This window comes from Netta rufina (genome assembly GCF_964035555.1).
Source record: "Netta rufina genome assembly, chromosome: 1".
In the NCBI taxonomy this organism is placed as follows: Eukaryota; Metazoa; Chordata; class Aves; order Anseriformes; family Anatidae; genus Netta; species Netta rufina.
Window position 1 is genome coordinate 61,148,000 of NC_140123.1, and position 26,105 is coordinate 61,174,104.

General features: G+C 40.4%; 1 protein-coding gene across 4 annotated transcripts in view; it reads right to left on the bottom strand.

Moving 5' to 3' along the window:
- The window catches only part of ARHGEF7 (Rho guanine nucleotide exchange factor 7), a gene marked incomplete at its 5' end in the record, with an annotated part of 110,040 nt that overhangs the window by 37,738 nt on the left and 46,197 nt on the right, over positions 1-26,105 (bottom strand). For all 4 annotated transcript variants that reach the window (XM_084302978.1, XM_084302981.1, XM_084302980.1 and 1 more), the window contains 4 exons: positions 7,017-7,139; positions 14,705-14,800; positions 15,108-15,202; positions 21,503-21,591. In XM_084302978.1, the coding sequence (XP_084159104.1) occupies positions 7,017-7,139; positions 14,705-14,800; positions 15,108-15,202; positions 21,503-21,591 (403 nt within the window). The remainder of the gene's footprint in view (positions 1-7,016; positions 7,140-14,704; positions 14,801-15,107; positions 15,203-21,502; positions 21,592-26,105) is intronic.

Consider the following 26,105-nt stretch of genomic DNA (forward strand, 5'->3'; position numbering starts at 1 on the left):
GTGAAGGCCCTTTTTTCAGTGCCAGACACTAAAGGTAGTGCTACAAGAACTAACAGGAAGGAAACATTCCTTCTTTGCATTGTTTACTTCAGCCAGACACGAAGCCCCTACAGCCGAACTGTAGGAACTATTTCCTTCCTCGTTATCTCTCACCCTTTCCCATTTCAGGCAGCACAACCCATGCACGTCCACACAACTTTTCTTCTCCGAAATGCCAGCCATGAATACCGCAGGCCGTTTCAATTCAACATTGTTCTCAGCAATGCTGATTTTCAGCTTTCGGTTGCAAAGACACAAAAACCCCCGTCCCTAATTACTTTGGCCATCCCCATGCTGCTGTGTGCACACAACTGCATTACAGAAGTGGCATTTGCTGAGCTATCCCCTAACACAATGCATTTGTTTTCTCCTTTTAATTATTTTATTATTTAATGCCTCCACAACAGGAGGAACACTGTGGTTACCAAATCCACTTCACCCACATTCAACGCTGCTGATTTTTCATCACCTCTGTTCCTTTTCTTCCCAAGCCCGGCATTGTGAAACAGATGTGTCAGAAAACAGGGGAGAGCTTGCTGCAGAGAATCCTCTACTTTGCAACCTGACAAAATAAAGAAACTTTATTTTTTCCTTTTTTTTTTTTTTTTTTTTTTTAAACTGAAAAGCTCCATCCTTACGCAAGGTCACAGCAGTTGCCAGCCAGGGCTGCTCTCCACCATAGGACACTTTGTTGATTATCTCCTGGGTTTCACTTAATCACAGTGTGAGAACCCACAGAGCAAGTTTAAACCACGGCTCTCTTGAAGTGTACACAACGTCCTGAGAAACACGCTTAACAATGGCATCATCAGGAAGCCCTTTACACAGCGCGGTGTTAATCGGTGCAATTAAAACTGAATTACGTAGTTTTCCTCCCAACGTTCCCAGGAGGACAATGTTTTCTTTCATACGCTCCTATACGTCGCCCTGACAAGTTTCGACACGCTGGCTTGTTCAAACTCCAGGACGAACACAGGCACACACACTCTGAACACAATAGGAGCAAAAATATTGTTCAAGCAGCGTCGTGGTGCGGCCCCTGCTACCAGACTGCCCAAGCTAAACCCACCTGCCAACTCCACAGCCTTGAAAACAGAAGTATTTGGCAAAAAGGACATTACTTTGAGCTAAAGTAAATGTCCTTCATTTATTCATGAAGGGCAAATACAAACGTAATGGAAAGGTTTAATTCAATACAACACGGGTGGGTTAGAACACTGTTTGAATATGACAACAGTTCACAACTGTTTCTTAATTAATAGCAGCTTAAAAAAATCCCTGTTGTTAGCTTAAGAGCACAGCTGCTTTGACAAAGACAATGGCTCTTTCATGTCACAATTTCAACCAGTGCTTACACGTCAGAATGTATGCTAAAATAAAAGCTCTGACCCAAAGCTAAACTGTATGTTGTTTTTATTTTAAAATAGAAAAATATATATTGATTTGCTTAAACAGAAAAAAATTTTGAACAGTTAAAACCAACTCAGTCACAACTGGCTATGTAAATACCTTTTTAGAAAGAAGCAGATGAGATTTCAATTCACTACTTGTGTCATTTTACAGACTAAAAAGCAGAGAAGCATACAAAAGCACTGTGCTTCATTTACCCACAAAATCCCTAGCTGAAGAGTTCTCCCTCTTCTTCAAACTAACGTTAGTTCACAGCAAAAGTTATTTTAGAAGTCACTACAAAAAATGTCTTTAAGCCATATTAACATATTCAAATCTTTCTTAGAGCAGCTGTCTCTAAAAGCTGCAAGTCAGGCTGGGGAGAGGGAAGAAAACAAGTTCAGATGTGCCTACAGTAACAGAAAGCAAAAAAAAAAAAGTCATTTAAACTCGAAGAAAACATTTTCAGGAACTAAAATGTATATTTGAAAGCACAACTTACACTTCTGAAGTAGGTCTCTGTTTGTAATAGATGGAGCAGGAGCTATCACTGCTGAGGGGTCTGAGGACTGCACACAGGCACCGCATTTTGAGAGCGTTGTGGCACAGCTTGGCTCAGCAACCCCTCGACTGCAGCTTTGAGTTTCCTAGTGCTAACCTTCCCAGGCGAGCTGCTCACTCGGGGACTGCTGCTCCGCGTATGACATCAGCCTGCACACTTGCAGGCTCAGGGATGCACAGAAGTGGGGGAGGCACAAAGGGTTTTCTGACTCAAGCTGATCTGTATTCCACGCTCCAGTTACTCAGAGTAATTGTAATGTTTCAGCTCCAGAAACTTTATCCAGACTGCTAGGTCAGTGATGCAAATGCAGAACATGCTGGGGATATGTTATCTAAGAAAGCTGAAGGATCTAGCAAAAGTAATATTTGAACAATTGAAGTTTTGCAAATAGCTTCCAGCTATTCTTCCAGCTGAAAACTGGCTCAACACTTGTTTTGCAACACAAAAGCAACCAACATTACTGATTTTTGGCTTCTTTTGGAATAAATTAGTTTCTTCTTTTAGAAACATTTTTCTTACATTTTGTTTAAACAATGCCATGTTTATCTTAAACAAAAGTCAAAAAGCTTAAAGGTCTCTCTCCCCCCAATAATTACATATTTAATACTGATTACAATTGGGTCTATACTCTGTATTTTTTTAAAGCTCAACATCCCACTGACTTTTAGACCACCTCCCCCTCATTGGTATCCAACTGTCAGGTAGTTCTATACTTAAATTATCTTTTCCCTTGTCATTTTGGATATAGTCTACATACATTCCCAGTCCTAGCTGCTGCCTCTTCTTTTTCTTTCCTGGACTTTCCTCTTGCACTGAGCTTTACAGCTTCTGATGTCTGTTCTGATGCCAGGGGTAATACCATCTCAAGTTCCTGAGACTCCTTACTCTTCTGCAATTATCCATTTCTGTCCTTTGTATCCAACTGTTTGGTTTTTGTTTCTTAAATTGGTTTGAGGAAAATTCCTTCTTTCATGCCTGAGGTTGTTCATCCTGTTTCTTCTCTTACTGGAAGGCAAGTATACTTCTATGATCAGAATCTCAAATGGCAAACAACGCTGCTTCAACTAAATGCTATGCCTTTGAGACAGTACTGCACAATTCTCTCCAAAAATAATACAGGATTATTGCATTGGATCATCTACCCTTGGACTTGAACTGGGATCTTCAAGCAGAACTATGGGACTGAAAGCTCATACAACACTGCCAAAGAGGTGTGACTGTTAGAGAATGAAGTAAAGAAAATAGGGATCACATACAGTGGCACTACAGCCACAACTGGAGAAGGGACTGTGGAGAATGAGCCAGGAGACAGTGATGGAAACAAACAAAACACTGATCTCTGCAAGAGTCACCACCCAGCTGCACCTGGTGAGCTCCATCTCTTAAGCTCTAGCAAGTGGCCTAAGACGATTATAAGACAAGGTGACAGACCTAAGTATGTTAAATAGTCGTCATTTTTCCTTGAGTGTCTCTCAAACTGGAAGAATTTTAGGTCTGGAAAAAATAAAAATAAAAAACATGCAACAGCTCTGACCCAATTCCTCAAACAAAAAGAGCCTACAAAATTTCAAACTGTACAAAACTGGAGAAATGATGCTGATTAGCAGCTCTAGAGTGACATGACTGGAATCAGGTAAGACCACCTGCTCACAATGCTCCAAACTTAAAAGAAGTAAGACAGCAGAAGATTTTTGCTGTTGTTCTTATTGTCAGACCCAAATACAACCTCAAAAAACATTTAGCTCTGGAACCTGAACTCCTGTACGGGCTGTACAAGGTTTTATTCCCATTTCTGCACACTCATGGAAGTCTCTTAATAGTTGAACTACTAAAGTGAATATCTATGAACAGTTAAGGAAATTAAAGATGTTTGTGACTTTGAACATTTGAAAATGAAAAAGCTCATTCATGCAGTAATACTAAGATCAACACCTTTCACCCTGTGTATTTTTATTTATGCACACATGAATATATACGTACACGCCATACATGTATACATATGCACATGCTGTATTTTGTAGTAACTGAGTAAAACTACCCATGTTGCTTTTACACATGACAGAACAAACAGGAAACATCAGGCTGGCATTCACACTGAGTGAGTGGCATGGGGGAAAAGTCACATTCCCACTGAATGCCCCACCTAAATCTCCAGCCAATCTCAAGTACCACTACTGAAAAAATCGATTTTACAAAACTCCTATTCAAAAGAGGCTTTTCAATACAAGTTCAAAATAATTCTAAATAGTTTAGGATCATCAGTTTTTAAGTATATGTACAGACTCTTTACCGGGTAGCAAGGACCTCTTAACAGGTACTCAAAGAGCATGCCTGATTTTTCAGAAAATGACATAAAACCTTTGTCTGAAATATTCCATCAAGCCAGATGATGGCTTACAGTAATTTTGATGTTACAGTGATCCAACTGGCTAAAGAAATAGCACGGTTAATGCTTCAAAACAATAGCCAATTCCCTTTGAAAAGCAAGCAAACTTAATAAACTGCAGAGATTACTAATTTTATGATATAAGAACCTGACTTAAAAATTACCTGCTAGTTCTTTTTGACAAACACATTTCAGAAGCACAGCTAAGGCACGTTGTCAGTTTACAAAGTGCACAGAATTCATGGCAAGAAATAATCTGATGTAGACAGTAAGAATTTATGCTCTAATCCAAACCACTCGAGACTGTTCCATTTTCCTCACTCTAAGAGGCTACTGAGAAGTGCAGCTGTTAGAAACTCGATGCTCAAATCTATACCCGTTGGTATTAAAGCACATAACTATATCACAAACAGCCAACACATCATCACAATTTCTTGGGAGTCTAAACCAATCTTTGAGAACTCTGAAGAAATCTCATTCCAATGCTGATCTAGTGTTAACTGCAACGTGGTCATTTTGGTACTACTGCAGTCATGACAATCCTCAAAGCTCACAGTAATTTTCACATTAAAGTTTATGAGAGATGCTTTTACATAATAAAACCATTTCAACTAATGAAACAAGGAGACAGTTCTGAGTGTTTTCCTTTTCCCCATGTCCTTAATCAGTGTATACAAGCAAAAGTGACTTTTTTTCTCTACATTTAAAGTACTGTAATTAAAAGGTTTCTTGTATTCTGAGACAAAAGGCTTGGAATTGCTCAAAGCCACTTTGCCATTTCTTCAAGGCAGCTGCCTGAAGCAGAATTCTCAGTTGAGCCACTTGCTAGCTACAGCAACAGCATCCAGCAAAACCGAAGGGCTTAGAATAATAAAATAGGGGTAATTTAAAAAAACAGGATTCACTTCTGTTGACTCATGCCTTACAAGACAATAGCATTAAACAGAAAGCTGTTTATCAGAATTTATCTCCCCTTGAGCTATCTCTTATGAACAATGCAATTGCTTTGAACCTACTCCTACATCTGAATTACTTAATTGCTCTATGATGCTTATATTGACTCCAGCAGGGCTTGACAGCAGGCTGGCTTTACAGACCAGAAGCTGATTTTTGCTAAGGACAAACAATGCCCAAAGCAACACAGAAGAGATGAAATACTTCTCTTCCCTATTTGCAAAACAATTCACTTTCCTCTCTCATACTCTTAATCGCCGTTTCCCAGACATACCTGTTCCCTCTGCTTTCCAAGAGTTCTGAAAATCCATGTAATTCTTTACAAATATCTCAAAATCTTAAACGTAGGTGTTTACTTTGCTATCATTTACCATCTCCCATCTACAAATTAAATCCCAGACCTCTGTACAGAAAGACTACAAAGGCACAAACAACAACTAAATCTAAACCCAAGAGCATTACAAACATGTAGGCTTAAATCACCTAAGTATTTTAGCATTTACAGATAATGTTACTGAAGGCAGGCAATTTGAAAGAAAACACAGAGGAATTTGATTTTATTTTTTTTTCTGCTCTTGTTTAACTTTGTTATTGTGTCTGACTAAAAATACCTTCTTCCAGCCTAAATTGCAATGTGAATTTGTGGCTCTATTTTCCAAAGGGAACAAGAGATTTACTAACATAAGCAATAGTTCATAGAATGACTCGGGTTGGAAGGGACCTTAAAGACCATCTAGTTCCAATCCCTGAACTGTAGTTCATAGTCTTTAGTAGCTGGAAGCTTTTTGATTTATCCCATTATGAGTAAGAGTCCTAAATACACCACAACCTGTTGCTGTTAAAATAAAATGCAAGTTGGAAGAACTTAACATTACAGAAAACAAGTCAATTATGCTTAACTCTCCCAAAACGAAAAGGAGCGTATTCAAAGAACCTTGTCTTTGGTCCATAACATCAAGAACATCAAGAAAAAGTCTGGAAAAAGCAAAAAAACAGATATCCTGCTAGAATTTGTCCTGTGTCTAACCTTAAAGAGAAGATCGTGGTTCCATCCTGCACCATAGGCAGACAAACAGCACCAAGGTAACAGCTGCTGCAGCATGTGCTCATCAGGAGAATTTATAGGGAAATTTTATGCTAGCAGACTTAAAAATCAAATTCTGGCCTTGACGCTCTTTCCTCAGTGTGAGCTTCTATGTAAATTTGAGCTCAGTCCCAAAGCTGTGCAACCCCTGCAAGGTTAACTCAGAATCCTACATCTTATATGCAGGAAATAGCAATTTGTGAACTTGAAAAGCTCACACTCCTCTCTATCACTCAAAATTGACCTAGGGGTATGCCATTACAAAATGCAGTACATACTAACAAATGCACAGGCTTTTACAGGGCTAAGTTATAATCAGCCAACTGTATAGAAAGCTTTCTAGTAATCATGTCTATTATCACATACTTTAGTAGACTTTTTTATCCTGATATTCTTAAAATGAAGATGACAATAACTACAGTTTGTTTCGCATATCCAAAGTCCAGCAAGTGCTCCATAAATGATAAAATTATCTCAGTTGATAAGAAGCCGTCAAAAGTGACAGGCTGGTCATGACTGCATCAAACAGCTTCGTGCTATGGTTTTTGTTTCAAATAAATAAAAATGAAGAAAAAAATCTACAGACTACAAGGTAAACATACCTGTGTTCTGTGAGCACATTTACTGCTGATGGATGATTGGCACAGTATGCAAGGTATAAGCTTTTCATTTGTGGCATCAGGTTTAGAAAACATCCTCCAACCCTCTGCTGAGCTTCAGGCAACCTAAAAAGAGATGAAGAATAGATAAAGATGAAGTTACAGCAATACAAACCAAAGAAATAAATTAGAGCCTGGCAAGGCAGTGGATATTCTTAATGAGTATCTTTTTTAAAAAATATGAACATGTAATATGAAAATAATATACATAACATTAATTATATAAACAAACAGCTGGATTCCTATGGTCACTGACCAGCAAACAGCATTCTCTTCCTTTACAGCTTCAGCCCTATATCTGTCAGGCCTGCTTATATGATCACAGCGTAGGAATATATACAACGTCATGCCTAAGACGTTCATTTGGTCAGTCTTTTTCAAGAACTAACACACAGTTCAGGAGCTTGATTTTTAGTGAATGTACCTAATGGTTCCTACCCACGTACTTACCCTATGCCAAGTCTCAAAATCAGCATTCAACACTTTGGCAAAACAGGATAGAGTAAGCAATAGGATTCTCTCCCTCTCTCCTTCACCAATACAGACAACATGCTTAAAATATTAATGGAAGTACCATATTAAGTTCTGATAGCACAGCCAGTTATAGTGCAGTTACAGGTAGCTTTTACACAATCATTCATCTTGCCTTTCAAGGACCATAAAGCACATTTATATTCATTTGCAACCAGGGCAAAAATGCTGCTTCACTACCACTGATACAGAAATATTCTCTATAACTTGCATTTTATCATCTTCCATGCCAGAATGAACCACATCTGCTAAACAGTGAAGGAAATTTTCACTTTAGCCCTATGAAGAACAATTCTGTGCGTAAGAGGTTTTTTTTGTCAAATAAGTAATAGTGGCCTCAGTTACTCTGGCCAAAAGCAAAAACAAAAACAAAAAGATGGCTCAGCAAGTGAAGCAGTATTTAGAAGAAAAGGTTACTTTTACAGAGTCTTGGGAACACAATCAGTTTTGACCAGGTTTATCCAAAGGCTAAATATGCATTTTATCCACATTAAGTGATGGAAGCAGAAAGAAAAATAATGAGTACACAGCGTGATTTTGAAAAGATTTTAGTAGAATTGTGTAGTTGCAGTAAGAAAATTTCAGGATTATAAATATCTGACAATGGCTGTGTGACACCAGCTGAGAACATGTACAAAGCAGCAGAAAGCCTGAACTTTGATTTCGCATCTGTATAAACAGCACAAATAAGAATAAGATTGTGAGAGTTTCTTGTAATGTGTTTAGTATCTCCTTCAGGTGCATACTTCGTATGTAGAAGAAAGCCTCAAATACTTTTTAGAAATCTGAAGTGTTCTTCAAGTTGAACACGAACCGATGGGAAGAAGTAGTCGTGCTTCCTTACTACTACCATGTCATTTTTAGAGCTACTCATAGAAAATTATCTAGTATGGGTATTTTTTACGTGTGAAAGAATAAATTGGACTAACAAGATCACCTAAGGGTGCTGGAACAGGTGAAACCCTATTTTCTATAAAGCAACCCTCACTTTAAACACTAAGCCTCTTCAAGAGCAGGTTATACAGCCAATAGCTGATCACATAACCCACACTGAACTTACCCAGAAGATAGGGCAAAGTTTTTAGCAGTCCTAGACCGTGTTTGTCCATGATACCTCACCTAAAGCCCATGTACAACATATGCAAGGAGGCAAAATGTTTTACTTCCTTCAGGTATTTCCGTTTCTTGTACAAATACTGTGTTTCCTTACATAAATATGGCAAGTCTTTGTCTCATCTTGCAAACAGGCTAAAGCAAACAGCAGTTTTTGCTGCTGTTACGTGTTTAACTGCTCTTGATTCCTGTATTTCACGCTGCTCTGATGCTAGGTGAGTCCTCGGTACATACCCAACAGACACCCTGCTGGCACAGGCAGGTGCTTTCATGCTGACATTGGTTCCAACGATTCTCTCAGATAAAATACTGGTTTTATGTTAAGAAAAAGAATTTCTCATCACCCTGAACACGTTCATAACATTTCTAAGTATCAGTGTGTAGTACATTCCCTTTTAAGAAGTGAGGGATGCTCCTGTGAACTCTAGCACAAAAGAACTGCTCAGGCTCTCAGGACAGCTGTTCCTCTACTGATCCTGCTGAAATACATTTGTTTCATCCCACTCCTCCGCTTCATTCAGAGTAGTTAAAATTCACAAGTTCACCCCCACAAAACAGGCCCCAAACTGCAAACCATTAAGTCCTACTAGGCTGTTCACTCCCTCTGCACGGTGCGGGGAGACCTAACCTCTGGGAAACTGAAACTGACTGCAGAGATGTTCAAGCTGAGAGGCAAGGGATAGATGTTTCCTTATCCGAGAACACCATCGCTGCAGATATCCCAAAACCAACAGCCCAGCTGGCACGCCATGCCCCATGCACTGACCATGCTGTCAGGGCTCCTTACGTTAAGAGCTAGGGCCTGTACTTTATCCTCTGTAATTACATCCCTTGAAAAAAAGATTCAATTCTGACACAATGCCACTTCTGGAGGCATTTCAGGAGCAACGGGGCATTCCCCAGCACAGAGGGAAGGCCATTCATAGGGCCACCCTAGCAGGATTCCCCATCTAGCTGCTAGCCTCCTTTACGAAATGTCAGCATGAGCTAACACCACATTCTTCAAGCAACAGAGACAGCACAAGCCTCAGACTGAAGACGTACTGGGGGCATCCAGCTCAGTACTAAATAGTCAGAGGCCCCAAGAAACAATCGCTGCAAACGCTTAAGTTGTCTCTTCATAGCGGGGCGCCTGGGGATAAGGAGTGAGTTATGGCTGCTCGCATCAAGGAGACATCTGTCTCCCCTCAGCCTGCCCTTCTTTCAGGAGAATGAAAGATGGACATTATGCTCTCTCAGATGTTACGCACGCATTGTAACTTTATGCCCCAGATTCTTTGCTGAATTAAGATAATTAACAGACTTTATGAAGGGGGGCGACTCATCCCCTTTGACTTTTAACTACGCACATTAGTTGAGAGTATTCTACTAATTTCACAGGGGTAATTAATAACTCGTGTGCATCTCCTTTAACTGCCTGAAAAACAACTTAATGCCTGTCACCACATCATATAAACCTTCTGGTAATTAATGCCTTCAAATTCCATGAAGAGCACAGTTTGATGATGGATTCTGAAATTGGCATCCCCATAATATCCTCATATATGATAGCTTAATTAAAAAGGAATCACAAGTATATATACAGACACGTATTATGTATATTTTTATAGAGATATATGTAAAGAGTGGTGATAACTTCAGCTGTAAAAAGGCTGAAGACATGTTTTAATTTCATTTACAGAACTAAAGAATGATAACAAAGTCTCTGCTGTTGTACACACAGTACAGGCACCATCAACATACAATGGCACCTACGTTCTCGAACAGATCAGCAGTTTGGTGGACTTAGAGCAGGTAGCTATCAGATATATCTCCTCAGACTTAGAGTGGGTTCCCATCACAAAATCATCTGAGAACAGTAGGAAAGAAATGACCTAGTGGCTCAGTCACGTTTACTTTAAGAACCTGCTCAACACCAGTAAGCATAACGGGACTAAAAGCTACAGCGGCAGCCAGCAAAGCAATAGTGACGTTACAGAATAACTAATTACATCCTGTGCACTCTGAAGAAGTTTACCTGAGTCTTCATGTTACTGACCTTTACGGCGTTCTGGTAAAGGGTGTGGAAACTCTGATGAAGCTGGCAAGTTCTGACACAGGCTAACAAAGTCAGCAAACGTAGATAATGGTGTAATCAGTACTGCATGCTGTACGTGTGCTTCCTTTTTGCCAGGTTGAATTCAGCTCTGTCTAAATCTCACTTGGCTGCAGTTACCAGAAAAGCATTGTACAGTGACATCTACGTCCCTAGTCCCTATACGTTCACCTGCAGAGCCGATCAAAAACTGGAAGAACTTTCAATTATCTGGGCAGCATTTTCTGTTCTTCCCCATTTCCACAAAAACAAAACAAAAAAAAAGTGCAGAATTATACAGGGAATGTTTTGAACTTAAAGCTGGTAGCTGAGAACTTCAAGAACAACTGAAGGTCTGCAAAAATGGTTACAGGACCTCTGTGGCTGATGACTTTGAAGGATGCAGTTTGCGAAAGCAACACTAGGTTATATCATCTCCCAAGGCTTCACAGTTAACAGAGCTGCTGAAATAAGGAAGAAGCTTCACAGCTTTCTGAGCTATTATTTTCACAAGCTGGGGCACTATTCAATTTATTCGCAGTCCACCAGACAGCCTGTCTTCCCTTGTTGAGAATTACAGCCACAGACTGACAGCTTCTACTCCCAGGTGAACAGAAGAATTTTTTTTTTTTTTTTTTAGAGCGGAAGACATCTGTTCAATCTCCTGCTACAAAGATATCCATAGAGGAATACTTCAGAACTAAAGATCACTTAGATAAACAGAGAGAGATGGCTGAGCTTGTCTGTTCGGACCCTCCTGTGCTGTGTGAGCCACAGCAGAACTGGGAGCTGGCACTGGATCACAGATCTGGAAGGAGCTCTAGAGCACCAGACCACTTCGTCTTCAAGAGACTGGAGTGCTCTTGCTCTGTTTTATGATCAGAAACCCTCCTTTTTGTAACTGAAGACTCCAGCAGCATCTCTCCGCCTTGCCTCTTACTGCTCTTTTCCATCCACCAACACTAAGTGCACTCGAAGCTGATCAGTGAAGAAATGCTCTTTTGAAGCAGATTGAGAAGATTGTTACTCAGTGCTACTTAGACTTGTTTCACCTTTTTTGTTTGCTGAATGACAAAAAGAAATGACGAAGGCAGATGTAACCCCAAAGCATCTGTCTGGCGGTCCCCAGCATCCAGACAAGAAATGTTCCCAGGACTACGACAGATGGAGCAGTCAGCAGGAGCACTGTGGTTGTACTGCAGTGGAGGCCAACCTGGACGAGCTCAGAGGACAAACCTGCAGCAGGGAACCAGAGGAGCTCTCGGGTTTGGGAACGCGGCCAGGGCAGGAGGAGGGGAGTGTGGCACACAAAAACCAAACAGCATCCTAACAACTCCCTCCCTCAGAAAAAAAATCACTACAGCATTCTGTGCTTTGAAAGCAACCAGTGTTTAACAAAACGAGGGTTAAATAAGGCAACACAGTGCAGATGAGAAGAGAAAAACCATCAGAAAGCTTCACGTTCAAGGATTAAGAGGTAACTGAAATGACAAACTGACTCGAGTGGGGGGTGGAACTGAACCACTATTCAACTCCCGGGCACAGGAGCAGGAGTTTGTCAAGCCGTGGAGGCTGGCAGCACTACAGCTGGCAGGACATCTGCGCCTGGTCATCGTGACATGCCACCTTAAAAAAAAAACAAAAACATCACACCGGATGCTGCAACTTGAAGTGCCTGAACGAAGGGATGGCAAGCTCTCTGCCAAAAATAAAATAAAATGATAAATCTATTCTCAGCCTGGGAGCTGCTCTGAGTTTATAGAGCAGGCTCACCAGCCAAAAAAACATGGCAAAATGACAAAACAACAAGAGAGCAGGGCAGGCGTTCTTCCGCATGATGGGAATTATCGTGGATTAGATTCAAAACAGGAGGAAGCTGGATGCTCAAGTCGATATGCTACAATGAAAATTAAACTGCAAACATAACTTGGCACGGCCAGCGCATTCACAGAAAGGAAATAACACAAAACATTTGTAGTAACCCTTCAGTAATCCTGAGGTGTCACTTCCTTTGCCCACCTACCATGAGCCATTATGTTTCCTAATTTGTTAGGCAGTAATATCTCACTTCCCACCAAGAAAAAACAAAGGCCATTAGGAAAGGTGTTGTGCAAACGTAGTTTAAATCACAGAAAGAAACAGATAAAAGAATGCAACAATAGAAAGTGAAGTGACAAGAGGAAAGATGACAACATTTAGGTACGAGGATACGCTGTCACTCTCGGGGATTCAGACACCGCTTAGCTAGCCAAGTTTTAAGTTTAAGAAAGGAAGAAAGGCCACTTCAAGATTGTCTCTATTCCACTGATAAGAGAAAGTTATCAATGCTACACCATCCTTTCCATCCTCTCTAGTCTATGCTGTCTGGAGACTGAAGAGAGGGAGAGAAGCCAGATGGCAGGGGGACATGAGATCCAAAGTCAGCAACCCAGACATAAATCAGTGTCTGGAGGAGACACGGCTTACACTTTGTCATCACAAAAGCTTCCTCTTAGCATGGAGCAGCTCAGAGGAACAGAGGAGGGAGAAGTCAAAACAAAACACACAGAGCTCATCTCGAAGATCACTGCTGCCAAAATAGGTGTTTTCTCCTCCATCCAACACATTCTCTCCTGCTCACAGCCAAGTACTCCCAGTAGTTAGTTCCCCTGCACAGGCTGAAGCTTGCCTCAGCCCTCAGTAGCAATTCAAATGATTAATTTGGCAGTAAACAAGCAAATTTGGATTAGCAGCCACATTAGGTCACCACATGGTCAGCACATGGCCCTGTATTCAGCTCTGGGGTCCTCAGCACAAGAAGGACATGGGTGTATTAGAGCGACTCCAGAGGAGGGCCATGAAGATGATCAGAGGGCTGGAACACCTCGCCTATGAAGAGAGGCTGAGGGAGTTGGGGTTGTTCAGCCTGGAGAAGAGAAGGCTTTAGGGAGACCTTACAGCGGCCTTCCAGTGCCTAAGGGGGGCTACAGGAAGCTGGGGAGGGACTTCTTGTCAGGGAGTGCAGTGACAGGACAAGGGGGAATGGCTTTAAACTGAAAGAGGATAGGTTGAGATTAGATCTCTGGAAGACATTCCTTTACTAGGAGGGTGGTGAGGCCCTGGCACAGGCTGCCCAGAGAAGCTGTGGCTGCCCCATCCCTGGAGGTGTTCAAGGCCAGGCTGGATGGGGCTTTGGGCAGCCTGCTCTGGTGGGAGGTGTCCCTGCCCATGGCAGCAGGAGTGGAACAGGATGATTCTTAAAGTCCCTTCCAACCCAAATCATTCTGTGTTTCTATGTGAAGGATACAACCAAGGTTAAGAATGGGAACTAAACTTTCAGTGGAGTTTCAACAATAGAAAACTGTTAGAACAATCAAATGTGATGCTGACCTTCTTTCTTGCACCCCCAGAGTGCAGAGAAACAAGCTAAAAAAAAAATCCAACTACCACTCACCTAACCTATAGAAAGAAAACAGGTTCTCTCAATCTTCTTTCCCTTCTCGCTCTCTCTCTGCTTCATGCTTCTTATATGGTCAGTTCCCCCAGCCTCCACTGCTCCATCACAGTGTAAGTTCCCTTCCTTCTCTTAATCTCTTACTCATCTAGAAATTCCAGCCTCCAAAGTAAAAACCACTGCTTCTTTTTTTTTTTTTTTTTTAAAGCACCTTCCCACTGGTAAGCAATTCATGGCTATTTATAAATTGTTTCCAAGCTATTCCAAAAATTGCAACCTCTGCAATTGCATCCTAGGGCCAATAGCTATCTGTGCGAGCAAGCAGTGATTACCCAAACACCTATCCCTTTTTTGCTGTAGCAGCTATAGTTACAATTAGAGCAACAAAGTTTCATCTCAAACATTAACATACACAACAGGAGAGGTAATATAATATTTGCTTGTTAGGATTTTTCAGCATCTGGTACGCGTTGTACTTACTTGGTGCATTCTTCTAAGGACTGTACAAGCATTTGTTGGAAAGAACTTATTTCTTCCAGGTTTCCCATTAAGTATGAAGTGTTTGCTGAGTTTAACCTGGAGCCAAGGTAAATAAAAGGTGTTTAGCTTTGCAGTTATTGACTAATTGTGCTTTAATAAAACCTACAACTTTAAAAAAAAAAAAACAAAAAAAAACACTTCTTTGATCAAGATCAGCCTGTCCTGATCAGCAATCAAGCAGAATAAAAGAAACTTGAAGCAGCAATCCCTGCCTCAAGGATCTCAGGGTCCACACAAGAAAACATGCATTATTCACTAAAACTGAAGCTTCAACCACATAAACCCTCCCCAGTCCCCACGTGATCTCCAGCCTTACTTTAGAAGCCAAAACAAACTCACATACTTTTCACTAGCTTGCAGTGGTCGCAGGTAGTTTGAAAGCATTGTCTGTAGCTCCTTAGCGTATTCGTTTTCTGTTTCTAATATATTTTGTAGCACCTGCAATAAATGACAATTGCTAATCGGTATTTTTTTTAAGAAATCCTTTAAAAGGCTCAACCTGTTAACAGTTTTAAAATGTACTAGAAATTACTTAGTCATTTAAAAATTTCAAAATTTAAAAGAAGGGTCCTGTATTAAAAATGTTAATATCAAGAGAAAAGCGTTAAATACTATGCATTTATGAAACTCAGGAAAAATTACACACATACGTCCACAAGCCATCCTTCAGTCACATAACAAAAAAGTGGTAACAGAAATACATTATGCTAAAGCAAATTTTTATTGTAGAAGTAGGGAGAGCTATACAGAGTGTTCTTCCAGAGCAAGGAGTAGTTATTCCTGCCGTGTACTGCAAAACACTCAAAGAGCAGAGAATGGTAACACACATTAGAAGTTGTAAAAAACAATGAGCATTGTTTTCTCAGTCTCAATTACAACTGAGAACAACTTATCTTGCTTGCTAAGTGTTCACTGACTCAGATAGTGGAAAGGTCAGCTTATAAACACCAAATAACCATCACCTTCACTTAGCAAAATCCTTAGCCTCGTTGCATTCCTTTTAAACAGGGATGCCTAAGCTTCAACTGTGAGTGTAGTAACGTACACTACCACGAGGAAATTACAAGTGTATAAGACACAGCACACACTTGCTTTTGGGCTGAATATAAATCCAACAACTGGAATACTCCCAACTACATACAAGGAAGCATTTTACTGGGCCATCTCCAAGCAGTCTGCTTTAAGATATCCTCCGATGTATTTGCATCAAATTCTACCGTGCTTCTAGCAATAAATTAGTTTTTGTCTTCAAGAAGATAACGATCTAGCAAGGGAATCGTCAGAATTAAATGCAGCTCACAGGACAGAGTAAGCTTCGAAAACTTTCTGTAATTTATTGCTCATAAGCCACACCAGAAACCTTTTCATTTTGGTGCATGCCGTATTTGTCAAGCCTACAGTAATATCTCATTTCAGCATTTATAGTAACGACTGTAATTGAGTGCATTATTCACTGTTCTAGTCAATACTCTTTCTTAGGAAATAAAAAAAAGCCATTCATTCCTAAATGCAAACCTGATGAAATAACTTTAAATAGTTCAGTATGTCAATGAAGAATTCACTGTTCCTTTCATTGGTGTCATTGATTCTGCTTATTCCTTCAATGCTTCTATTCATTTGGAGAAAGAGAGAGACCACTTTTGAGTTCATTCTTTTGTTGGAAATCTGAACCGAAGATTAAAATGTCTCCATTCTCTGCTAAACACGATGGCAGAAGAATGTCACAGAGAAAGCTATAGCTGTTAAATAGAAAACTGCAGCATGAAGTACAATATGGGTGCACAATTTATTAAAAAAAAGCTAAAAACCTTTACCATTTAGACCAGAGGGAACCAAAAAAAAACTAAATCCATATTTGCACTGATCATAAAACAAATTAAAATCCCACTTTCTAACACAAATATAATACAAAAAAGTTGCTTGTTAAAATGGAAACCTGTAAGTACTTAGGATCCATACAATTCAAAACTAAATGCAAGATGAATCTTTTCCAGCATTGCTTTTCCTACAAAAATCTGCCAGCCAGAAGTCATTATATAGCCATTGGTTAGGAAAAGGAGACAAAACCAAGGATGAAAGTGAAATATATTGACAAAGCACTGAACACTATCAGAAAACATCCAAAGACAGGGGAGAAAAAAATTGCTAGCAATCTTGAAGGGCAGATCCATTTTTGCAAAGAGTATTTTCCACCCTTTGCTATAAACAGCTGTCTGAGGAGGCTGAAATGAAAGTTGTTTCATGTTTTAAAACTCAATTATTTTCTCATCTTATTTGGATTTTTATTTGAAGGCTTTATTTGGAATACGTAAAAGGTAGGAGGAAAAAGACTTAAAGGATGGGGAAAAAAGAATGAGAAAGCTTCAAAAGCAAAAGCAGCAACCTGGTAAGTTACTGGAATAAAGAAAATAAATGTAACTAAATAAAACTATGCTACAAAGCCTATGCAAAGCACTAGATACTGCTTTACATTATTCTAGGAGTTCACAGCACTGCACAATACTTTAGACATGCACATAGCTTTAAATGCCTCTTAAAAGGAGTTAAACCTATTTCCCTTTTTTACAAGCACAGTTTCCACTCCATACAACATTCTTTGAAAATTGTTTTTAAGAATAATCTTGCTTACACAGTTCTAAAACAAGAGTTTGTGACCTCTCGCATCCTTCCAGCTTGACTTACCTACCTCAGGACGAAGCTATGAGGATAAAACGCCTGGGCTACGCTTTGAAGCGATAAGTGCTCAGTGTTGCAAGTCAGTATTTTGGCACCAGAGCACCCTGACATTCCTCATATCCACATCTCGCCCGCGAGCTCTGATAATCACCTTTCTTCCCTTTCCTGCCTTCTGCGTGTTCTGGCTGCTGCAGGACCCCATGAGACCTCCAAGACCTTGTTTCCACAACTCCACCACAACATTTGCCCAGACAAGGCTGGGTACCAAAAGAGCAGCATTGAAGCGGCAGCTTTTACAATCCCTAACACTGATGAATGGCAGGCACAGAAAACTGAGCTCGGAGAGCACGAGCTCTCTCAATCACAGGGCATGGAAAATTCAAGCGTGGTTAACAGCTCCGTCACACAAAACCCCAGTCATCTCCCTAGGGCAAAAGCTACCACCCAAAAATGGGTGTAAGTGATCTAACACAAAGCTGATCACCTTCCACAGAGGGAGAAGAGGCAGATTTCACAGCTATGCTTGGGCACGATCCCGTAGTCCATGCCCATTTTATGGGAGCAGTAAGGCACTCAGCTGAAACATCACGTTGTTCAGCACTACCTTGATCAACACATAATTTTCCTGGGTCACAAAAATCAGAGACTGCCTTCTTAAAAACAGGCCCTGAAGAAGGGCCACGTAAATCAGCACAAAAGCATTCCGTACCTCAAGGCTCCTCAAAAATTTTCATGAACTTTGATAAATAAAAACGTTTGATCCAACTTGGAAAGCATGACAGGCACGCTCTGTTTTCAATCACTTATCAAATACTTAAATGAAAAATGAAGTCATCCAAATGCTCCCATTAGGGAGAAAGCTGCCCGTTTTGTTACCTGCTTTTAGAACAGCTGCTTAACCTCCAGGCAGTTGCCTTGTAAGCAGAGGCAACAATTTTATTTGGGACACCAAGTTTTAAACTCCCAAGGGATTAATGAGTCAGTGTGCCCTGTACTCTCTGCAACACCTAGTGCAAGGAGCAGCTATTAAAGCACATTGAAATAAACATCTAGGTGGTCTGTATTCCCAACTTCAGATGGAGCTATGTGAATCCACAAATACAGAACATGTTTACAACGGGGTAAAGGACAAAATAAAGCGGTGAAAGCAGTCTCATCTTCATTAAATGCACCGTGCCATTAGCCTATGCAGTCATCTTCCCAGAAGGGGAGATTAGCAGAGCCTCCCATACCCCTTCCTGAGCTACCTCTGAACCTCTTTTGATTCTTTTTCCTCAGGCTGACCAATGCACCCACAGCTGCTGCCTGCACCACAAATCTCTCCCTAGGAAAGACAGCAATAAATAATCATGAGGTTTACGTATGGAGGAATAACACAGTCACAACTTACAGGTAGCAAGGAGTCCCAGGGTACTGGTCTCAAAACATGCAAGTCAAGAGACTTTAACACGGCTTTTAATTTAATTCAAGCTACAAACTTTCAGCTGCAGTTGCTACAGGTTTATTAGGAATGCCCTGGTCCTCCCTTAGTCTGGGCTCAATTTTGGTATCAGCACAGACTGATAGAACAACAAGCACAGGGAAGTCCCACGCCTGTGAGAAGGACCAGCTACAAGAAGCTGAAGTTGCAGCTGACATAGCAAAACAGAACAAAACCTCAACTCACCGTTCAAACTGTTTGAACATTAATCTACATATAAATATCACTACGTATTTAATAATTACTCTAAATCATTATCTTGTAGTTATATTGCAAATGCAAGCACTTATTTTTTAAGAAAATGTAGATGCCAGCTATCCTAATTTAGGGTTTAGGAACAGCAATAAGGTCTTACCTCTCTGAAACAAAGCACATGCTATAGCAAAGCCTCTCATTCTTTAAACAAAAATAAAAACATGATGAGCTTAAAAATTGGGGGCATTTGCTACACTGTGGAAAAAAAGGTGAAAACAAGATAATTATCCAGTTCGCTGCAAACAGACTTAAGAACACTACTCTAGGGCCATCTACAATGTTCATCTACAATGAACGGGTCATTCTTCTACCTCATGACATAATTTATCCTCTACAGTTCATAAATAGCTAGCACTCAGACTGGGAATCTTACTACATCAGTTGAACACACCAAGGTAGTTGTACCTGAGCAAGGTGAAAAATAACCTGATTTTAAGAATATGATGGTCACCAATATCATATATTTATTTTTTTTTAATAATTTAAAACAAAAAAATACAGACAACTTTAAAAGGCAGCTATGGCTAGCTGTTTCCAGAACTGGAGAGTAACTCAAGCCTCCACAATAATAAAAATAAGGTTATTCAGTGAACACAAATATAAAAAGCAAACAAAGATATTACTTCAAAATTGCATGGTCTTTTGTAACTTCACCTCCTTAGCTATGGTTTTAGGCAAATTCAAACATTTATTTCCTTTTATTTTCACTGAAGTACACTGGTACTCCAAAAATTGTTCTAAATAACTAAATAAAATTGCAACCACCAGTTTACCGGTGTCCAAAATTAATTGAATCTTGAGTTATAACTAAGCCACTGTTACTTTACCAGCACATTATGTATATTTATTATTACTTTATGTAATATTAGGACCTATCAAGAGAAATCACATTATATTTTAGGAAGATCTTTACCACTGATTTTTTTTTTTTTTTAACCTAAAGAGCTGCCAATTTCCTTTGACTAAAATTTCCACATAGTTTTATAATAAATGGAAGTAAAAGCATCATTCTACCTATAGAAGCAACTAAATCCTTCTTTCATTGCATTCACTTCAGTTTACTCATAAGGAATATGTAGGCTTCAACATCTTTGCTACTACACACTACAGCAACTTTGAAAAAAGCTGACTATAAAAAAAGACTACAAAGAGATACAGTGCAAAAAATAAAAATGAAAAGCTATCGGATATTTTGTTGCTTGATATAACACAGTAAGAGCATTACTTCCTGCAATTTGAAGGAACGGGTCTGCACAGGTATTATTCATTGTGACTAGCAGGTGGGGAATACAATAGCCAAAGAATCACAGCCCTCCATTGATTCATTAATTCACTGATGATGAATTAGGGCTGTTGGCAGAGGCACCATGTGAGTGGGGAGGAGCAGGAGCTTGCTTCAGTGTTTTCAGTTAGGGCCCAACATGCAGAACTGCTCTGTTCTTCCAGGTGGTTCATGTTATTTATGCCACAACCACAAGAGATGAAAGCATAAAATGATGCTTTATGAGCCTGCTAAAAGCTGACAAATAAAACAAACTTGAAAAAAAAAAGAAAACCTGGCAGTGGAACCAAAGAAAAAGGAAAGAAAAGCTTGTGCTTTCTTTTTACACCAGCAGGGAGCAGTGGTTAACAAAAAGCATCTTACTGCTTTTCCTTCCAAAAGTATTCTGTTAGTAAACAAAGGTTTCTCAAAATGGTTACAACAGGAATAAAGATAATTTGGGTATGTTTCTTACATGCATCTACTAAAGATATATGGGTACTAGACTAAAGAATCCTCGTGTATTTTTAGAGGCTGATCCTGATTCTGTACAGCTTTTGCCATGAAATCAATTGATCAGCGTAAGGACACGGTTCCCAAAGTTAATTATTGAGTTGATTCATAAGCGTAAATACAAAGAAGGCAAATTCATTGCAAATGTTCAATGTCGTCTTCAACAGAAAGTACAAAATATTCTTAATCCTTTAAATTCAGCAAAATTTCGTTAATTCTTGGTGATCAGGGAAGAGTGCCCGCATATTTGGGTGGGGGTGAGAGGAGAAAAGGGAAGTTAACAGCTAGCCAAGCAAGCAAAATGAGCACAATATATTACAGTAATGCATATCACTCACTTCAGACTACGATTTTGCATCACACTTAAAAAATCCATGTGTGTGATATTGCATTTAACAGCAATCCTATTTATAGAGAAGTCACAAAAACCCCTATCTAGTTTTGGCACTGAGGGTCTGTAAGACTGCCCATTTCTCTGTAGCAATACGAGCATTTAGTGAAATGAGGTTCTACTGTATATAAAAGCACACAAGGAAGAAACAGGCTCACTCACCACATTGTAATAGCTTTTGTTGATTGCAGACGTATCGAAGCCTTTAGGTGGACTCTTCAGCGTACCTGATTTGGGGGAGACTGGCTTTTCTGAAATAAAAGGTATTTTTTGTGTGAATTCGGTGCAGTTTCATAGCTCAACACTAGAGGTCAAACAAACTGCTTTCAAATATTTTTAGTAAGATACAATGAAAATAATGCTTCCCTGACAAATGCATATATTTGTGTTTGAAATTAGTGATAAAGAATCAAAACTGTTTGTATATTCACGATGAATGACATGTACCCTGTACTCTAATTGAGGCTACCATGAGCTACAATGAGCTACTTTTTACCTTACTGCATCTCTTTTTGATCTCTGACACTTGACCTAGTGCACAACCAAGTGAAGATGCTTGTGAGACTGTATTTATCAGGACACTACGGTGTTTTGGGTTGTTTTAAATAAGCAGGATTGTCTAATATGCAAACACTGGATACGCCTTTTAGTTGTATGTAATCCAAAAAAAAAAAAAAAAAGAATCAAAACACACCTACCGAAAGTTTTACCTTTATTTTAAAAGCAAGCTGGTTTTTCAAATGCATTTTAATAAACATCCATGAATAATTTAACTTGAGTTTACCTGATACCTCAGGCCTTTAAGAATAAATTATGCAAATCTCAGAGAGCTGCCTTTACAGCAGAAGCCCAGCCAGCCACATTAAGGGACAGCTGTGGGAAATTCCCATTTCAGTGGAGCCGACCAGGGAAACAGCATCACAAGCAGAACAGCCCATGGGGTACCAGCTCTTGCTGTACTGTGTGCTGGGTACAGTAACTGAGTGCTTCTTCAGGCTGCCCAGCTGCAGTCCCAGACATGCACCCTTGCATCTCCGCAGGCAGGAGGGCTGGATGGGCTGGCAGGACCAGAGGGTTTAGCCAGCAGTCCTCAAGGGGAATGCTCAGTCCCCAGGAGCACTCGTGGGGCATCTTTAAGGGAATTTTCTCTGTATTGTATTGCCACTCTCCTCAAAGAAGCTATTCTAAAAATGTAGTATGGTCATAAAGCTACTAAACACGCACAAAAACACTTCTTACCACGTTCAGAGACAAGATCCTTTTAGTTAAGATCCCAGCAGCCAGAGTCAGCCATAAGCTGCCACACAGCTACTCATTTATGTATGATAGATAATGCTACGCATTTATGGGGCAGTCACTGTTTGTTTCCTTGTACTGAAGGATGGAAATGATGCTGTTTGTATAAACTTGGTGATTTACTTTCATTCTCTCTGGGAGCACTCAGCTGATCCTATGATTTATAGCGACTTTCAGGTCCACCACAAACCTCGAGTGACATTAATCACATGCCCAAAAACATGAAAGGAGAGACCAAACAGCCTGATATGCTTGGGGAAGAAGGTAAACACCCATCACTGAACTCCATCAGAATACAGATGTCCAACCCTCATTAATCTAGCAGGAGCTGGCTGCTCATAGAATAGGGGCTCTTCTTCCAGCTACTGTCATCTTAAAGGGTGTAAGAACACATCTATTTCCCCAACGCTGTGCTTCTGTCCTAAGCTGCTGAAGACAGGAGATTTCTGCTGAAATACACAGTTATTTCTGTTACCAGCTGCTCAGCTGAAATCAGTTATCCAGAAGAAACACAAGAACAAATTCAGGTTTAAAAAGAGGAAGGAAAAAAGCATCACACATTAGAGCCATTTTGCCTGAACAGCCATCATCAACGCTCAGCTTTTAAAACGCAAAGGCCATTTCTGTTGTAGAAACACAGAATCAGACACAGCAAATCAGTCCATCTGTCTGTCACGTCTGGTATCCTGCCTCCGAGCCCTGCCTGGCTTCACAAGGAGCAGTAAGACAGTCTTGTTGCAAGGAGCTTATTACACAGCGCATCACAGAGGAGAAAACCCTGATCTTGCATATAAGGAATCACTTCCTCAGCAAAAAAAAAAAACAAGGTAAGTGTCACTTATCACCCTGCACGAGAGAACAGCAGAGTACTTGCACAAGCATACAGCATAATTCAGTCAACGTTTCAAGCAGGTGTCACCCCAATCAAAATGCTGGGAACACGTAAAAGGTCTCCAATCAGGGAATCCACAGGTTTCAGAAGCAATAGCAAGGCCCTGGCACCTTGCCTGCTCCAACACAAGCGCCGTTCCTCAAAGCACTGCGAGCTGCAGCTTCCCAAGTGTGACCTAAGCCAGACACCCGGCTTTCCCATACAGCAGGCTCTTCCTTCTGCCTGCTTTTCTCCTCATCCCAGTGTAAACCTGTCCCATTAGTGCTGAAAACGCGGCAAGAACATGTACAGCACACAAGCAGATCCAAACCAAACAAGCACCTGCTCAAGTACTGGTCTCATCTATTCTTGCCTGTAGAACAGCACTTGACAAGAGAACAAAATATCCCTCCAAGCGTGCATGGGTGGTGAGAAGAAAAGCAGCACTTCCCTTTCTTTTTTTTCTTAATTATTTTTAAAGCTGAAAGGGTGTTTGTCCTTCCCTTGAGCACCACAGGATGGGACCAGCAGATACACTTCACTCTTCCACTATACCCTGCCTTTTCCCATGACCTGATTTATTGGTTTATTTTAAAGCCATCCAAGTAGAAGAACTATTAACACGGATGTGCGCTGGGCCTGCTACCAACAGAACTGCCAGGAGAGCCTGACAGAAGAGAAGCTAGACAGTAATCAAACACGAATTTCATTGAAGGGTTAGAAAACAATGTTTGCAAAACCAAATGTCTTTTTTTTCAAAGCTGTATCATCATCTGCATAATCGTGCCATTTAAAGGGGTTACAATGTTAATACCCAGAAAGTCACCACGTAATGTTTTGTTACTGTTTTTTAAACTGATTAGCTAATAGCAGTCGCTATATAAGTGCTTCCCAGCTTGGCCAAATGCTAGTCTTTTCCTAAGGTAACTCTCAAAGTCTCCAAACCTCTCTACTGTGCAAGCCAGAAGCAGCATTACAAGGTAAGACCCCACCTAAACCCTAAGATTTCCCCCCCCTGCTGCATGTAAGAAATAAAAACTCATTAAGGCCACACTGTCAAATACCTGAATCTTCCATCCTGTCATGTGGAACACAACAGCAGCATGAAAATTTGGAAAAAAAGTATTTCAAACTACTTCTTGACTAGAAAAGCAAGGTGTTAGAGGGCTTAAGAAGGGAACTGTAAGCATGCTCATGGAAGATGCAGAGAGAAATGGACCGTCTTGCTTTGATCCTTACAGTGTAGGCATATACCTGAAAACAAACTACGACTACTACAGTTTCACTCTTTTATTTGGAAGTTTGATCATAAGCACAGAATTCCAAACAAATCCTCTTTTATCCATTCTAGAGAAGAGAAAGAGTCAACAGCAAAATAAGTTTGAGATGGGAAAGGATTTTTATTTCCCCTGAATTTATAGTCATTTTTCAGCCTAAGAAAACTAAACGCCATACTTTGCTCAAAAAGCTCATTATCTTTTCTACAACCACTCGTAACGAGCATCATACACGTGGCACCGTTCTTTCTGTGCTGGCACTACTTGAACCAAGTGCATGTTCCCTTCCCCAGGAGGAAGTGAGCACACAGGAGTGCTCCAGGAAGGCGAGCAGTCTCACAGAAGCCAGAGGGAGCTAGCCCTTGTAGCACTGGGAACGTGCCTACAGAGCACAGGGAGAGGAAGAGCTTAGCAGCAAACTCTTCTGATGGTGAGAAGTCGAAGTTAAACCTGGGAGCAGCTCCTCTCAGCCCCAGGGAATCAGGCATCAGGCAGGGTTGCGAGGACTGGCAAGAATCCAAGTGCACTCGGTACTAACCTTGGCCTCACAGCTTTCCTGCTTAGGAAAGTTACTTTACCCAGTGAAGTATACTTGAAAGACTAAAATAACCTCAGCTTCAGTTGCTGGCAGCTTTTGGTTCTCTTATATTCACTGCTAAAAGCTGCTTCCATTCTGGAGCAGGTTCAGGAGTCAGGTGACATCAGAACTGATGAAATCCAAACAAAATCTCCCCAACAATGTTTTAGATGAGTAACAATGGGAAGAGATATTCAGCCCGTTTGCTGCAAAAGGCTGCTGCAAAACTGCAGACAAGAAGAAGCATGCTTTGGGAATTGTTTTTCAGGATAAGCCCCATCTGAGAGACCTCTGAAGAACATTAAAGCTAAGTCTTTATATCCTGACTACACCTAAGAGGATCTAGTTGACAATGACAGAGACACACAAATCTAAGAGTCCAGCACTCTGCAAACAGGGACTGTAGGCAGCAGAACAAGGAGGAAGTAAGATAATGCAAGTGGGGAAGAAAGAACAAGTTTAAAAATTGAATTTTAACCTCACAGCTTGAGTTAGCAACCAAGCATCTGTCTGGCTGCCTAAAAAAACGTTATGCCAATGTTTTTAGCGTAGCCATGAAGAGGTGTTTTGATTGGAGCTATGACAAGGTACAGAGTGGTAAAGCTTCTCAGAGCTCATAGGTAGTTACAAGAGCAAAAGGGTTGTCCCCAGTCTCTGAAAGCAGAGACAGGGAAGAGACAAACAGAAGATTGCATCACCCACATCAACATCCTGGTAGGTTAAAAAGCATGGTTAGTTATATGG